The sequence below is a fragment of the Gavialis gangeticus genome, unplaced genomic scaffold (assembly GCF_001723915.1).
Source record: "Gavialis gangeticus isolate Ggan-Ray unplaced genomic scaffold, GavGan_comp1, whole genome shotgun sequence".
Lineage (NCBI taxonomy): Eukaryota > Metazoa > Chordata > Crocodylia > Gavialidae > Gavialis > Gavialis gangeticus.
Genome location: NW_017728992.1, coordinates 16,804,889 through 16,822,582, shown reverse-complemented (window position 1 = coordinate 16,822,582; position 17,694 = coordinate 16,804,889). Strand labels below are relative to the sequence as shown.

General features: G+C 39.8%; 1 protein-coding gene across 6 annotated transcripts in view; it reads left to right on the top strand.

Annotated features, from left to right (window-relative positions):
- Window positions 1-17,694, top strand: part of CTNND2 (catenin delta 2) — a 1,155,395-nt gene that overhangs the window by 1,104,493 nt on the left and 33,208 nt on the right. For 4 of the 6 annotated variants that reach the window (XM_019521196.1, XM_019521172.1, XM_019521165.1 and 1 more), the window contains one exon: window positions 7,755-7,880. The exons of the other annotated variants lie outside the window; for them this stretch is intronic. In XM_019521196.1, coding sequence (XP_019376741.1) covers window positions 7,755-7,880 — 126 coding nt within the window. The remainder of the gene's footprint in view (window positions 1-7,754; window positions 7,881-17,694) is intronic. 6 annotated transcript variants of the gene reach the window in all.

Here is a 17,694-nt window from a genome sequence, read left to right as displayed (position 1 = left end):
CTTCACGGTCAGGGCGGCTAGGGTCTGGAACCAGCTTCCAAGTGAGGTGGTGCAGGCTCCCACCCTGGGGGTTTTTAAGAGGAGGTTGGATGACCACCTTACTGGGGTCATTTGACCCCAGTACTCTTCCTGCCATGGCAGGGGGTCAGACTAGATGATCTGCTCAGGTCCCTTCCGACCCTAGAAACTATGAAACTATGAAACATAGGAGATTACCTAAAATGAGTTACACAGGTTTCACTGCGCGTCTCATTAGCTGGCAAAAGCTTCCTGTTTCTTTGTGCCATTAGATACCAAAAACCGTAGCAACAACTGCATTTTCTCACTTACCATATGAGAGCCCCTCACTGATGAGATTAGGACAAAGATGCTCTCTCTGTGAATCTGTGCATTTTGCTGGAACATGAAGAGTAAGTTATGCAGAAAGCAGACAAGAATTTACATCTTTAGTTTTCTGTGCAGGAAAAAGTAAAAACTTTACAGGAGAAGGAAGGGGGTGGGCTGAATAGATTTTTAGGGATTAAAAAGCAGCAACAGGGACAGGAAACTGATTTTGCTCACAGTGAGGCTTTTCAGAGAAGTTAAATCTAGCCCATGAGTTTTGTGTCACCAAGGAGGGTAGAGGAGATGAAAGAACCCAAACCAGGAGCAGTGGAGCTCAGACCGCTAGGAACTCAGATTCTTCTCATGAGTTTCTGCACAGCCCCTTGAAGTCAATGAAGAAGCACCTTCTGAATTCAGTGGCCTCTTTGACTGGTCACAAGGCAGAATTTTTTGTTTCTGGCCCTTTGCACCTTAGACTAGGTCACACTGAAGGAGAACCAGCATCTAAGCCTTTCTGGGGCATAATGCTTACTTGTAAGTGGCTAATAAACAAAAAGCTTCACTTGACTTTGAGTCATTTGGATTTTCTTTTGATGTAGGTTCCAGTTTTATACAGAAAATGTTCCTGATAAGGGAACCTGCCTGGCTCAAGGGGTTGGTAGAGAGATTTTAAACTTGTCACAACCTGGAGATTATTTCATTTTCTTTTGAAAATTAATGGTCTCAGTCCTTAAGCAGAAAAAAGCTTCCCCACCACTGTCCTGGTATGCTGTGTTTCTTGAGATACTGCCTTCAAGGGAAAAAATTCTACCTGCGCACACTGTATGTTATACCATTATGGTTAGAAAACCTGTCAGAGAGTCCAGAAATAAAAAGGACACAGAGGGTGAACTGCATATTAGAGTTCAGATTCATATGTGAGGTGACACTGCCTGCTACACATTGGCACCCTTGTTCTGATGATAAATAGAGGACTTCACTTTTCAGGGCAGTTAATCCAGCATTATCTTTACAAACAAGCCAGACAAGAAATGTTATAAGTCATTCCAGCTGTTGTAATAAAAATAAACAAATTATGATGTAATTATGAACCCAGTCATGAAGTAAAGGGTTTCAGTTTCCATGTCCATTGTGAGAGTTCTGATCTCCCTAATGCCCACAGACATCTGCTTTTCTTTTATGAAGTTATGACTTAGCTGTTTGGATCCAGCTGGCTGATATTCAGCTTCCTCTGTAGTCCTTGCTTTTGATAGTGCCTTGGAAAACAAGGTAGACAGAGCAAAAGATCAACTATATATCAGCACAAGGCAGAGTGATATAAAAAAGTGAAAAGCGCTTTCTTTCTTAAAGAACTTTATTTCAGGTCTCAGTTTTTACTAGAAAGATGATGTCTTATTTGGTAATACTACCCTGAACTATAAGTAGGGACTACTGTAATTCAGGATTGGAGGAAGCAGGCTCTCTACAGGCTCGCTGGAGCCAATTTCAAGCACTTTTCAGGGTGGGCTCTCCCATGCCTCTAACTGGCTGAGGGAGCCCACCATGGAGCTAATTCCCCATGAAGACCAGGACACAGACTGTTCTTTAGTGTTTTAAGAAAATAAAGCTCACCACCTATTAAACAACAACTTTTAAGTAAAGCTCACCACTTAGAATTCTTAATGAAACCATGATAAATAAACTTTATCAAACAACAACTTCATTGAGTACTAACTTTTATGGAATGCTGACCCTCAAGCAAAGTCCCTTTCTTTACACAGCAGGGCAGACCTACCTGTGTTGGGTGCCTACCCCCAGAGCCAGGTGTGGGGCACATGGTGCCCCCAATACAGAGACTTCCCCCCACCCGGCATGGGTCTCCCGAGCCTTGCTGTTCCCTGCCGCACAGAGAACGGGAGGGGAAAATTCCCCTCCGCTCCTGTTGAGCAGCAAAACAAGGCAGGGCTTGGGAGAGCCATGTTGGGTGGGGGGAACCCTCTGCAGTGTGGGCACTCTGTGCCACATGCCTGGCTCTGGGGGCAGACTCCCAGCATGCCTATACCCACAGCCCCTAGGGCAGGAGGCACCTACCTGCTCCACTCTGGGCAGGGTTTTTAACTCCCAGCCAAAGTGGGGAATCAAACAACCTGGCTCACTGAACCCTGGCAGGGGCTCAGCCTGTACTGGGCTGACCCTGGAAACATGTGGGGCTTCCAAAGTGTTTCTAGAGCTCTGCTGCCTTTCTTCTTCATGCTTCAGGCAAGTTTTTTTTAAAGAAAAATTTCCTGGCCTTCCCTCTTCCCTAAACTTTCAAGCCATTTCCTGTCAAATCACTATTTTCTAGGGCTTTGGGAGAAACACTAAATTTCAGGCTTTCCCCTGAAATCACCTGAGGCCTAAATTACAGTGGTCCCTAAATATAGGTCTTCTTTTCCTTCTGGGTCTTCAGAGGAACAGAGGTCCCTCTGGGTCTTCGTCTGAAAAAAAATAAATTGCAGAAAATGCAGTGTCTTCTTACTGCAGAAAAGCCAGCTGTATATCCTGGGATAAAGTAATATGAGTGTCACTTGCAAATCAAACAAAGTGTTTCTTCCACTCTATTCAGCACTGTTGAGGCTGCACCTGGACTACTGTGGTCAGTTTTGGACCTGACCCTTCAAGAAAGATGTGGACAGATTGGAAAGAGTCCAGTGCAGAGCAACACAAATGATTAGGGCTAGAGACAGGCATACACATAAACTGGTTTAAGTGATCAGAAACTGGTTTAAACCTGTAACAGAAGAGATGTTCAGTGTGCATAAACCAGTTTGAAAATGGCTGAAACCAGTTTGAGATAAACCTGGTTGAATGTAGTATCACACTTAACTAATTTGGCTCAAACTGGTTTATGTAACGTCTATCCCAGACCCCTTGCTGATTTAAAAAATAAACAGATTCCCCTAGCATCCCGGCATGCTGTCTGGGCTAAGCAAGGCTCTCTGCTCCACAGCAGGGCTGGCTCCTCTTCTTTGCTCCCTGGCCAGAGCCCTGGCAGAGACTTACAGGCACAGAGCATCTGCCTGGCTTCTCCTTGCTAAGCATGGATTATTTCCTCCCCCTCCCCCCGCCTTTTTGCAGACACCTCAGCATTAGCTAACAGACCACATGCTGGCTACAGTCCATGCTAATCAACAGGAAGCTTGATGTCCTTCCTTGGAAAAGCTGTTTAAGAAGAGTTTGAACTAATGGAGAGAGGCTTTGTTTTCTTAATGGGTTGATGGGGTGATAAACATCCCCTGCTGGGCTGTTCAGGAGTAGAGGGAACATCAGAGTGTCCTGCTGGGGCCTGGCCATGCCCCCTCAGCCCAGCCTTGTGGAAGGAAAGGGAGCACTGCTCTAGTGCCCCCCAGCTTCTAGCCTGAGCCACTGAAGGCATGTGCCTGAAATTTTTTCAGTCCAGAGGGGATGTCTGTGCAATAACAAACTGGTTTAGCTTAGCCAGGTTTGACTAACCTACAAAGATTGAGTCAATTCAGTCTCAAGCTTTTTAAATGTCTGTCTCTAGCCTAGGAGCCTGGGTAGCAAGATTAACAAAGAAGGGCTGAACATTCTAGAGGTATTTAGAAGCAAAGACTGGAGAAGCAAAGACAGAGGAGATTTGATAATAGTATTCAGACGCCTGGGCTAGGGACAGAAATTACACATAAATTGATATAAGCAACTGGAAACCAGTTCAAATTTGTAGCATAACAGAAGTTCAGTGTACATAAACCACTTTCCAAATGACCGAAACTGGTTTAAGATAAACCTGAATGGATGTAATATGAAACTTAGCTGATTTAGGTTAAATCAGTTTATTGAACTTCTGTCCAAAACCTCTCAGGATTCAAGTTAATTCACAATTCCTCAGCATCCCAGGTGGTGCTTTGCACCTTCTCTGCAAACCCTACACCCCTCACAAGGTGGGTGGGGTAACCCTGGCCCAATCTGTCTGCTCCAGCCCAGAAAGGAGGCATGGTCTAGCACTGCCCAGCCTTAGCCTGGGCCACTGCAGGCATGCGGCTGCATTTCTGGAATCAAAAGTGAATGTCTGTTCACTTGTTTATTGGTTCAGTCTATGCAGCTTAGTCTAACCTACAAAGATTGAATTGATTCAGCCTTGAGATTTTTGACTAGACAGTGAAGGGTTATTCGCCCTGAAGGGTTATTGTTAGGGATGTGCAAAGCGGGCTGTCATTGATTCAGATTCGGCCCACATCAGGGACAGCGATTTGATTCATTGATTTGGATCACTGTCCCCAATTCGATTCAGCCAAATCCAAATCTGAAGATTTGATGCTAGCGATTCATCCAAAGACACAGCTTTAAAGGTTTTTTCTACATACCATGAAGTACCAGGCACAGCTTGTGAACACTGTGATGCTGGGGTGGATGGAGTGTCCCACAGGAGCACGAAGCGGGGGAGCTCCCACATGCTCAGCAGCGAACCCGGAAGTGGACTGGAAGTACTCCCGCTCTGCTTCTAGGTCTGCTGGGGAGTGCTCAGGGCCCCCCCACCCCCATGTCCCTCTGGCTCAGTGATTGGCTGCGGGGGAACCCTGGGTGCCGCCCAGACCCAAGAGGCACCAGTCGCTGAGCCACAGGGGTGCAGGAGGGGGGCCCAGCACACTCCCTAGGGGGCCCGAAAATGGACCAGAAGTGCTTCTGGTCCACTTCTGGGCCTACTGCCAAGTGAGCTGGGGACCCCCCCATGCTTCTGTGGGACACTCCATCTGTCCCACCACTGCAGCATTCATGAGCTGCCTTGTACCTTGAGGTATGTAGAAAAAACATTAAAAGCTGCATCTATATCTGAATTGCTGAATCTTTCTGAATCTCCAAATCGATTCGGAGGGTTCCAATTCAACTCAGAGATATTAAAGGATCTCCTGATTCAATTCAGATTTGTAGATTTGGCCACCAAATCGGGCTGCATCTCCACCAAATCGAATCAGGGACCGAAGCTTCACATAGCCCTAGTAATGATAGAGAGGATGGAGATGGGCTTTTCTCTGTGGTTGTAGGAGACAGGAGTAGGAACAGTGTCCTCAGGTTGAGGGATAGGAAATTTAGGTTGGAGATAGAAGCAACTTTCTGACTGTGAGGGTTGTCCAGCATTGGAATGGGCTACCTAAGGAAATTATGGAATCTTCATCCTTGGAAAGTTTCAAGAGCCAGTTAAACACTTGGATGGGATAGTTTAGTCAGGGATGATTCTGCCTTGCATAGGGGGCTAGACTAGATGAACTTGCAAGGTCCTTCCAGTCCTGTATAAAAGGAGTTTGTAGGAATCCATGTTGTTATACTTTAAGAATATACCTAATTCTCAGCAGCTAAAAATTCTCATCATAATCAGGAGAAAAATATTCTTTCCCCAGAGAAGGACTCCAAAGCCTTGATATTTGCATACATTTCTGTTTTGTATAGTAAGGTCTACATTTTCAAAAATGTATATTAGTTTTGGTTGCATAAGCTTTGTAGTGCCTTGACTGAAACACTTGTAGCTTCCTTTTCAAAAATGAAATGATACAGTGGCTGGAATGCATGCCACAATAGGAAAGGTTGGGAGAGCTAAGTGTGTTTGGTTTGACAAAAAGGAGATTAAGAGGTTATATCATAGTAGTTTCCAAATATTTTGAAAAGCTTTCATAAAGAAAAAGAAGTATAACTGTTGTCCCTTGTGATACGGAGCAACACATAAAGCAATGTGTTTAAATGGTGGCAAGTAGACATATATTAAATCTTAGAAAATAATTCTTTAATGTCAGAAGACTAGAATGGAGGGGGAAGCTGCCCAGAGATGATGTGTTATCTCCACAAATTAATTTTTCAAGAAGAGGTTGGATAGGCACATGTCTGGAATGGCATAGGAATAGTTCATTCTGAATTAGTGCAGGGGATTGGACTAGATGATCTTTGTTGTCAATTGCAACATTAAGATTCTAAGATTGTACCTTCAATTGATTGAATTCAGTAGCACCTCAATTGCTTGGTATCTCCAACAACCAGAATATGGTTTTGGGCCTGCAAAAATGAGTAGACACTTTTGACAGCTTAGCCACGGCAAGAAGAGATCAAGAAAGAACAGGTTCTAATTAGTCCCAGGTTGGATTGTAGACCTTATTACCTCAGAATTCAAGAAGATAACCACCTCCTCTTACATAAGAGTAACTTGTTGGGTCACATAAGGAAGTTAGCAGATAAAAATAATCTAAAAACTCTAAATAAAAAAGCTTGAAAGATCATTTATTTGGTAAAAACTAACTGTAAATAGCATAAAGTAGACACGATTTAAAGAGCTAGGGAAACTGTCACAAAGACCAGGGCTTTTGTTAATTAGATAACTTTAACCTAGCACTTAGGCTCAAGCAAAATTTCTGTTATATTCTTTATATTCTCATGCATTATGTCTCTGAAAAATTAGTGGAATCATGATCAATTCTTAGTAATATACCTTTTTCATTCATTGTCTTGTATGTCTTCCTTGTATGGGCTAGTACAAATGTTTGTCCCTTTCACATAGTTTAATAATAAAAATACAGACACTATATGCATTTGAAAGCTCAGAGGCTATTAAAGTTGATTGTCCTTCACCACGTACAGTGCCAGCACACAATAGAGAAAATATGCGACAGCATTAATGAAGCTGGAGCTGTCACTCTAAGGATGGCCTTGTCTGTCACTGGCTGTACAAAGTTTAAAAAACTGCCTGAAGTTTTTAAAAAAGTAGTTAAGCCAGGGTCTAGGGAAGGGTTCCCTTTCCATATGACTTTCAGAATAATGCAAACATAAACTCATTACTCTGAAATAAGTCCTTTATTGATAAATGTTCCATGAAAATTGCCAGAGAGAAACTTCAAAATTCTAAGCAAAAGGTTTTAAAATCTAAAGTTATGTTTTAAGAAAAATAAAGCTATTCTTCTACATGAAATACTAATTGCATCCTTCTTTCATGTTGCCTGGAACATTTACCATTTGGATTTCCTTCTAGTCAGGCCACAGTCAGGCATATATTCTTGAGAGATGTCTTCTCTTTAGATGAAATTCATTCCAGTATCAGGGTCCTTGCATTGTTAAGCCCTCCATTAAACACCCAAATCCCAATCAAGTACATAAATAGCCCTATCACAAGAAGCATTTGACTTTGATGGGACTTCATATATTTCAGTTACTCATGAACATAAATGTTTTGTTGTATCATGCTTTAACTGGGACTTCAGCTATGTGCAGGGTTGAGGAAGTTTTGAACTGAGGTCACTGATACCCTTGCAGAACAGGTATGAATAGGCCTAAGGCAACTCATGTCTGTATGGGATTTAAAACTGGAACAGCTTTTATAGAGAAGACAATGTCTAGAGCCCATTTCTGTATCACTGTGAAAATACAGGTACCTGATTAAATAAATGATTGATTGATTGATTGATTTATGGCAGCGGGCGGTCCCAGGCTTCAGAGTGGCTGAGGACAGAGGATTTTCACCCACCCATCATTCTGGGTCATGGCACGCTCAGCATACTCTCTCCCAGAGCCAAGAAACCAGAATCTATTCCCAAACCCAGGTATTCTGGCTGTCAGCTGACCAGTCTTGAATTGTGATGTTTAATGCATACTAAGGTTTGCACCTGAGACAGCTTTGCAACACATATTTAACTCTATATTAAAGAAAGTACTACAACAGAATATGAGATACACTGTGCAATGCATTTTAATTTATCATGCCTCATGCACTGTGGGCCAAATGCTAGTCACTTCATGTATATGAATAGTTCTTTGAATTTCAGTTGCGCTATTATATGAGTAAGGGGCGTAGAACCTTTCCCTGTATACAGATGACTCGCATTAGTGATGGAAAGATGAGCTCCATGCACGTAAAGCTGTTCATGGGTCAAAATCATATCTCTTGACAATTTATACTTTTCAAACAGAAAAGCACTTATTGATAAATGCAATATTTCAATGAGCAAAGAAAATGCTTTAAAAAAATCAGTGCACTTCATCATAAGAATGCAATTAACCTAACTAACCTACTTGTGAATAAAATGAATATGCTCATGCTATCAACAGAAGTTCTTGACAATGTATATCTATAGCTATATCTATAGCTATATATCGTTATGTCCTTTGTTAATAAGAACAGGACAAGCAGATTTTCTGCAGACATATATACAAGCAATAAGACTCAATCAGAGGTAGCACAGCTAAATATTTTTTAATAGGGACACTGTCCAGGTTTTAGATACCAAAATTTCATTCCCATAGCTTCTGTTTCCTGTTATGTCCCCTTGACATTCTTCTTTTTCCTGTCAAAATGCTATTGTGTGACATTATTGCAGGAAAAAAATAAAACTGCTACATCTGCAAGCAAGAGACAAGCAAATCCAAGAACAAGCGTGATAGAAATGGCAAGCAGTTACAGTTTGTTTGTGCTAGACTCACATTAGTAGTTTCTCTTTTTTTTGTAGCTCATTTGCATGACAGCCCTTGCTTCAAAATAATGAAGACACAAGAGGTGATCTCACATAAACTCTTTTGGCTATAAACATCCTTTAAGGTTAGAGCAGTTCCTTCCAAGCTACAGCTAAGGAGAATGGAATTAAAAAAAAAAAACATTTTCCTTACCTGGTTTATGACATTACTGTCTCCTGCTTCTGAGGAGTAAGGCAAATTCCTAATGGTTTTAAATATGAGTAAAATAAAAACTAAATGAAAAACCTTTACTTTTTTTTTAACTCTGCAGCTGAGTTAGGGAGAAGTAGATTTTTTAAACAGTCAATTAAAGGAAATTATATTCTTTAAATAATTATGCTTTTGAACATTTTCTTTTCTTCTCCTTTCAGTCACTGCTGCTTATTAGCATCTCACTCATTGCTTAATGTTCATTTTAAATATGACATTTTTTATCCACTATGAACTAGATTCATTATTTACTCAAGAAAAGTAACCCCAATAACAAACTACAGTGACAGAGGAAGCAGATGTGATGGTGGTTCTTTTCATCGTGAATTATTATTAACTGCACAATAAACATCATATATTCATTTTTTTAGTATTTAAAGTAAGACACTTTTCCTTTCCAAGTGCAGGACACACTGGGTTTTTCAGTATTACATCAAAACATTTTCTTTTTGGTGATAAATAAATTCCTTTTGAATAGTAAAAAATATTCTGTGTATCTTTACACATTTTTCCTTAGAGATATGAAGCCTCACAAGTAACAAATAATATATTGCACTGTATTGTTTGTTATTCCTTCTTTTTAGTTGGCATTATAATACATCAGTACAACTGGAGCAGTACTAAAGGGACATGTAATTTATTTTGTCTTCTCTTTAGCTTGCACATGAATTTTTAAGGATAATTTTTCCAAAGCAGCTTCCAAGGCTGTGCATATAATCTTTGGCATGTAAGTTTTGACATGGACATGTCTTCAAAGCCAAGTTTCCACATGAACAAATAGGACTTGTCCACACAACACCAGTGTGCATACTGTGTCTTAAGTGGGTGATTTGTACAAACATACATTGCTTACAAAGAATTCAACACTTTGCCATATGCAGAAGATGAATTATGGATATATACACATAAAAAGTACACATGCCAAAATGGGGATGACTTTATGGCACTGGGCATGTTGAAGCCTCTTTAAATATTTGATAATGCCTGGTGGAAAAGAAGCATGCTTTAGGCCTTTCTTTGGTTTTACTATTGAACCTGTCCATAAATCTCTTACTCTGAATATTAGCATGCATAATGGAGAAAAAAGGAAAGCATTAAACCTAACCTAAGTTAAAATATAAAATTATCTATTGGCCCTGTCCTCTGCTCACTAGCGTCTATGTCATCATTTACATCTTGACAATGAGGCATAAAGTCTTGCCTTATCAGAAAAGTAATATTTTATATACATCTGAAATGGTATCACATGATGGAATGTGAGAATCTGGTTCTGTGCTTCCAGTGTTGATTTGCTAGAGAGAACTTTCCTAATATGTATAATATTTCTGAGGTTTTGTCTCATTTTGCATTTGATGTATTTTAATTCTACTGACACCATTCTTTTTTGAAGGCATTAAATGGGTAGTATCATGAATTGCTTTAGGCATTCTCACTGTTTGTAAAAAATGTATATACCAAGCAATCTGAGTGTTAACAGTTGCTTTCTAAATCTTTACTGCTCAGGTACAAACATGTTGATAACAGATTCTAATTTAATTTACACTTGTCACTATGGATTATTATTTCTAAAGAAGAGGCACTGGCCTACCCTATGCCAAATTCTGACCCTTGATTTGTTACTGACATTTTGTTTCCTACTAGTTTAACTGTACCTATAAAATACAGTCATAAGGGGTACAGTCATGTAAAATACAGTCATGTAAGGGTGTGTGAAACGGGCCCTATTTGATTCGGATTCAGATTTGGCCCAAATAGGGGACAGTAATTCGATTCATTAATTTGGATCACTGTCCCCAATTCAGTTTGGCCAAATCTGAATCTGAAGATTTGATGCTGAATCGGAGAATCAGCAATTTGGCTGTAGACACAGCTTTAAATGTCTTTTGTACATACCTTGAGGTACCTCGAGTACTTCTGATCCACTTCTAGGACTGCTGGGGAGCATGCAGGGGGAGCCCCCCCCAGCTCAGCAATTGGCTACAGGGGGACCCTGGGTGCCCCTCCACACCCAGGAAGCACCAGTTGCTGAACCAGGGGAGTGCGGGGGGGGCCCCCTGCGTGGTCCCCAGAGGACCCGGAAGTGAACCAGAAGTGTTTCTGTTCCATTTCCAGGTCTGCTGCCAAGCGCATTGGGGAGCCCCCAACACTTCCGTAGGACACTCCATGCACCCCAGCATCACAGCATTCACGTGCCACCTGCTACCTAGAGCTATGTAAAAAAAAAAACATTTAAAGCTGCGTCTATGTCCGAATCGCCAAATCTTTCCAAATCTCTCCAAATCAATTCAGAGGGTTCTGATTCGAATTGGAGATTTTAAAGGGTCTCCTGATTCTGTTCAGATATTCGGCCACTGAATCAGGCCAAATCTCCACTGAATCTAATCAGCGACTGAAGCTTCACACAACCCTGGTAATCTGGCCAAAAAAAAAAATCACCATTTTTTTAAATTTCTATTCAAAATACCCACAGTTAACAATTTGTGGTGCTGTTAGAATATTTACGAGCAAATCTTCAAAGATCTGAATTCTGGTTTCAATGAGCATTGGGAACTGTGCCTATGACTCCTGGCACTTAAAGGTACTATATTACATTTCTTTAATGTTTCAAATTGTAATCAGCCTGGTAGCTTAGTAGTAGGGCCTTTGAGCTATTTGTAAAAGATACAGGGAAAATAACATATAGAAGGTAAAATAATTCCCATCTGAAAACTACCATTCTCAAGAGGTGAATCAACAACCAACCAAATTTCAGCAGTTTACTTTTCCATTAAATTGTCCACTGAAAAATCTAGGAGCAATAAGAAACTTTTTTGTAGCTAGGACATTGTCATATCCAGATAATATAAAAGTAAGTACAGGAGCAAGCTCCATTTGACTTCTATCTGGTGTTTTTCACTTATAAAACCCAGTTCTCCTTTTTAGATGACTGAGTATAGTTTTAAGAGCCTGTCTTTAATCTGATCATTTTGAAACACTTGTCCATAAAGTGCTTCTTTTTTGCATACAGGAGGACCTTTTCATCTCTCTCTAAGGACAGACAAGTTTAAAATACGCCTCCCTCATCATTAGTCAATAGCTTTGACTGACAGCCTTCCTTTTGAGGTGAATTATTTAACTAGCACTTCTGCAGGATGCTCAGAACTACAACTGTAGATAGGTGTCCCTTATCTGAAGGGCTTTTGCATATATGTATGGTCACAACTACAGCACTTTCCTATTCAAAAGTACAGTTCCCTAGAGTAAGATAAGGTTTTAATATTTGAAGGTGCTCACCTTCAAAATTTAAATGCAAATATCTTGTTGTATTGGTCATTTTTTCCTCTCCTTTTAAATAATATCTAAGTGTTTTGGAAGTAAATTCAGCAATAATGGGTCCCCTATTAGTGATAAACTGCAGAAGGATTCTACTCTTCCATACAGAAAAGTGTCCAAATGTCTGTTTATCTGTGTCAGGGTGCTCATGTAAAGATAAACACATCATCCTTTTACAGCAAATCTTAACATAACAAAGCCCAGGAAGTGCAGTCACAAAGTGTTTGGTAGGAGTAAGGGAAGGAATAGTAGTAAAAGCTAATATGAGTTACTGAGTTATATCAAGAAGGAAAATTATTATATTTTTATTAAAGTGTGGTTGATTCTTTGGGTTGGTAGTTTTTTTATTCATATCAGTTCAACTCTTGCTGATACTAATGCAAATGTTCTTTAAAATACAGAGAAATCCTTGGTGATTCTTGGCAGAGAGATTTCTGTTCATATATTGAATCAGTTAGGATTAAATGACTCAGGATTAAATGAATTAACAATGCTGACCTTTTCTTTAATGATTTGGACACTCCCACGTGTGTGTTATTCACAGTGATTCCTAATAATTTTAATTATGTGTTCAAATGCTCATGTTTTTATGAACACATAATTTACTAACACTTTTCTCTGAACTGAAAGAATCTGCATTTTTGCAAGGTTTTATTTGAATAGAAAGCTGGTGTAGTGTGAGCACATGTACTAATGTTTAAGACAGTGAATTTGGAACAATATTTCTGCGGTGTATAAGTGGCTCTACATACAAATAAAATCATTGCTACACTTTTCAATTAGAATGCTACTCTCTTAAACATAAAACCAAAGTTTACGGTAGCCGTTCCTAAGACATTCCTCACTATTGAGTGATTTTTCCAATAAGACTTTTTCCTATCAACTTTTTCCTATCAACTTTTGTCCTGTGATTAATTTTCTCACATTTTATGCTTACAAATGGAACAGAGTACCTTCTTTATTATTGCTACACATACAATGAATGTGTTCATTGGCTTTTGAGGTGCAAGGGCAATGGTGTTCAGTTAATCTACTGACCTGAGGCTTAAAGTAGAGCAACAACACTTTCCTGACCGCCAGCTTTTTGTAGCCAAGAGATAAACATTACATTTCTATGACACATTCATGTCAATAGATATCTAACTTTCGTTTCTCAAATGAAAATGTCACTGAAAGTCAAAGACTATTGTGAGTGGAGTTTGCTGAATGTAGGTCCCCTCTGCCTATATTGATTGTAAGCAAAAATAATTTCTGGTGCTTAGATAGTTAAATGACAGCTTATACATCTAATACAAAAAACCATGAGGGATGCACAGATGCTATCCCAAAGGCCAAATGCTTCCACTTCTTCTAGTACAGTAGCTTAAAGTAATTGTTTCTTTAGCACAGGCAGATAAAATGGTGCTTCTTTGAATGTCGAATTTATTATTTTATTGCAGTGTTTTGAGAGGCTTATTATTTAGCTGCACATGACATCAACCAAATGAATAATGAACCCTGTTGTGTCTGAAGTCCTGTCCTTCATGCTTTGTCTCACACACTGTTCCCTTTTCTTACAGCTATTTTATTCATTAAATTAGGTCTTGTCATCCTCACACTCCACAACAGGAAATCAATAATTAATTATGGATAGGTAAAGAGATGCCTGACTAATTTCCTGAAACCTCCCTAAACCATGCTGTACAAAGCAGCTGAGTTGTTTTTCACTCAGATGGATGTTTAGAAAAGTGATACATCAGTCATTGATTGCGTATCCATTTCTGCCTGAAATCAGAGGCTCATCATGCTAGCAAATGATGTTTCTGATTCATACAATTATGAGGTGATATCACTAGTAAAGGAGTATCTGTGAGAAAGAGAACTGGCCAAGATGATTTGAAATGTGTTGAAAGGAAAATAATAAGCATAGACTAATGGTCTCCACAAAGCTTAGATGCTGAGGAAGTACAATGATAATTTGAAAACAGAGAAAGAGAAAAATGCTTAAATAACTCTTTTGGCGTGGGGTTTTGACATTCTGAGAATTAATGGACTTTGTTCTCAGAGTATCTCAGATGGAGCTGTAAATCAAATATAGAAATGAAAGGATTAAGCCACTGATTTTGAAGCTGTCACTCTGTCAGAGAAATAGCCCATATAGTGCTTATTAGTCCTTATTCAAATTCAGTGCCAGCCAGTTTTGCAGTAGTAACTGGCTGTATGACTTAGGAGTCTTTTTTTTTCTTCCTTGCTTCCTTAAATAAAAATTCCTTGTACCAGAATCTTAAAGAAACTGAAGTCCCATGTGTGTGGGGTACAAATATAGCACACTGACCAAACTGTAATTTGTTTATTTAAATTCACATTGAGATGCCCTGTCTGTCAATAGGATTTTAGCCTGAAGAAGAACCACAAGTTCAGGCCCACTGGGGTTTCATGACAGCATAGAATGAAAATATCTGTTGTTTAAACATTGCTTTGTAGGCATGTTTGAGCAAAGTTGTATTTTTATAACATAGCCCACAAGGTCAGGAGGCCAGAAAGGTAAACACACTGCGTGGGAAGCCATGGATAAAACTGTCTGACAAAGAAAGAACTCATCTATGTGGGACTGTGAAGAAGTAGGAGGAGCAGCAGCAGTAAAATGGTCTTAATCAACTGTAGTGTAAAAGGGATTGTTGTTTAGTGTAAAAAGAATTGCACTGCCCTCGCTCCAGTTTGCTAGCTCTAACAGTGGACAGTGTCTGCTCCTCAGGTATAGGTGTGAAGAGAGGGATTGATGGAGGAATCCTTGGACCTCTGTCTCTTGCTCTGTTCTCACTCTCTCTTTCTGTACCTGCACAGGGCTGATCACAATGTACTCCAAAATATTTTTCTTGTAAGGCACTAGGAACAAATTCTGTGTTCCCCTGACCACTGTAGTTGAGCTGTAACAAATATGGTGTTACCAATTTGAATTTCTTCATGGGCCTCAAGATATTTAAATGTTTTTCTAAAAGTCCCAACCTCTGCAATCATGCTATAACAAGTGATTTTCTTTTTTGTTTCTTAAAAAGAATAATTTTCTAGTTCTTACAACAGCAAAGAAATGCTTATAAACAGGAATTCAAGAGTCTCCAAAATAAGGAGGCAAAAAAAAAAGAACCCTACCCTTGTTATTTTTAAGTCTAATGATTTGGGGAGCCAAACTCATAATATATTTTTTACTTACGGCTGGTGGTAGTCTACTTATATTCCCTCTCTACTCCATAGTCAGTGGGGTTACCCCAGATTTACACTGGCATGACTTAATGAAGGATCTGACCAAAGCTTTCACCCCAAAAGGGCCCTAAATAATTCACAGACCAGGTTCTGTTCCACCTATCAGATGTTCCTATCCTGTAGGCACCTTAATGAGATTCAATTACACTCTGTCTGGAGTCCCTGAAAAACAGTTAATGCAAAAGGTATCTGAGGTCTTCTCTTCCTGACTGCTTTTTTGTGACCCAGTCTTAAGGGTAACTTGACTGTGTATTCTGGAAGTACATGCATTAATGGATTTTCAGTACTTGAACAGAGTGGAATAGAATAGCACTTAGAGGCCTAACTCCACTTACAGGTGAAATAGATGGAATAGTTTTGCCCCTAAGTGTCCAGACGGGTATTATTCCAGTCCTTCTAAGCACTTAATGCTCTTTTCAGCAACAAAATCTTCAGCTCCCTTTTTGATGTTAAACATCAGAGTCCTAGAGGGAAAAAAATCCTGTGCATCTTGTAGTCTTCTTAGCCTCAAGCATCAGAAAAACAATGAAAACCATTTATCTGTTAATCACGAAAGTGATTTTCTTCATAATAAGTCATATAATAGGTCAATATAAGCAGCTTAAGAAATGCTCTACTATTTCTGTGTTTCTGCTGAGACAATACAAACAGATCAATAAATGTCCATTCCTTTTACACTTCCCTCATGGACACTAGGACTTTGCCTTCTAAATGTAAGCAGCTTTATTTTTAATATAGCCAGCTTAGTTAAATGGTTTTACTTTTTTTTTAAATGTTTAGGAAGCCTCAAGGTTATGAAAGTTTTATGAAATTTTCATACCTCTTGAAATAAAAAATCTGAAATCTAAAGTCCAAAATCATTGTAAGCAGCACATTTCTCATATCTAAATCTGCACACCCTCATTAACCCCCTCCCATGTGCCCTCCACACACACTGCTATATACAGCATAATCTGTCAAACATCTGAGTCTGAGTGGCTGGTGGCCACGGGCTCCCCTGACTGTCACATGGGTTCACTGCTGCAGCCCTCATTTGTAGTATCTCCCATGTATGATCATATAACACCACTTTGCTGACTACCTAATGGAAAATAATACTAGAAAAGTGTTTTAGCTTCTGTGAATGCAGTGTAGTAGCTGTAAATAAGAGGGAAAATCAGACTGAGCAGCAAACAGACGGTGAACTCTATGAAACAACCATTAAGAATCACTGAGGGAGCCATTTCCTCTTGTGTTTTTTTCCTCTCCCCCCTACTTACCAGAAAGATCCTCCTGGATAGTACATCCAAGTGACAAAATAATGTTAAACATTTTTAATGATATTTCTTTGATTCCATTCAGACATGTTAGATGCATGCACATGAAGTTCAACACAACCTTCTTAGCAGTTTATGCTAATCACCACAGTCAAGTTGCATGCTGATGCCGATACATGTAGATAATTTCAGATGCTGATGTATGTAGATAATTTCATTCGCTTCTAAATTTCTGCTAAGTTGTTTTAATGTCACAGCAACAAATTGCTAGTGAAGAGGTGCTTAGAATGGTATCAGTTTGATGAGACTTGACTGCATTCACATCATATTTATCCTTTACTCTAGACAATGTCACACTGGTATGCACCACTCAGGGATGTTTCATTTAACCTGACAGCAAAGCTTGAGCTTGCAAAAGATGCAGCACCGTGAACCGAGAGCAGTTTCTGGCTGAGTTCCAACAAGAGCTCTGCCTCTGTTATGCACTTCCTGGTACTTTCCCAAGTTACTCTATCATTTTCTACTTCCAGCATTATCATACTGGGTGTAATGCTAGCTATATACTATAGTTGTATATTTTTACCATATGATATCATTACAGGAGATGTTATCATTACAATTAATAGACTGCCACCAGCCCAATGCTGGCTTATAGTTTCATAGTTTCTAGGGTCGGAAGGGACCTGAGAAGATCATCTAGTCCGACCCCCTGCCATGGCAGGAAGGAGTACTGGGGTCAGACGACCCCAGCAAGGTGTTCATCTAACCTCTTCTTAAAAACCCCCAGGGTAGGAGCCTGCACCACCTCCCTTGGAAGTTGGTTCCAGACCCTAGCCGCCCTGACCGTGAAATAGCGCCTTCTGATGTCTAACCTAAATCTACCCTCTGC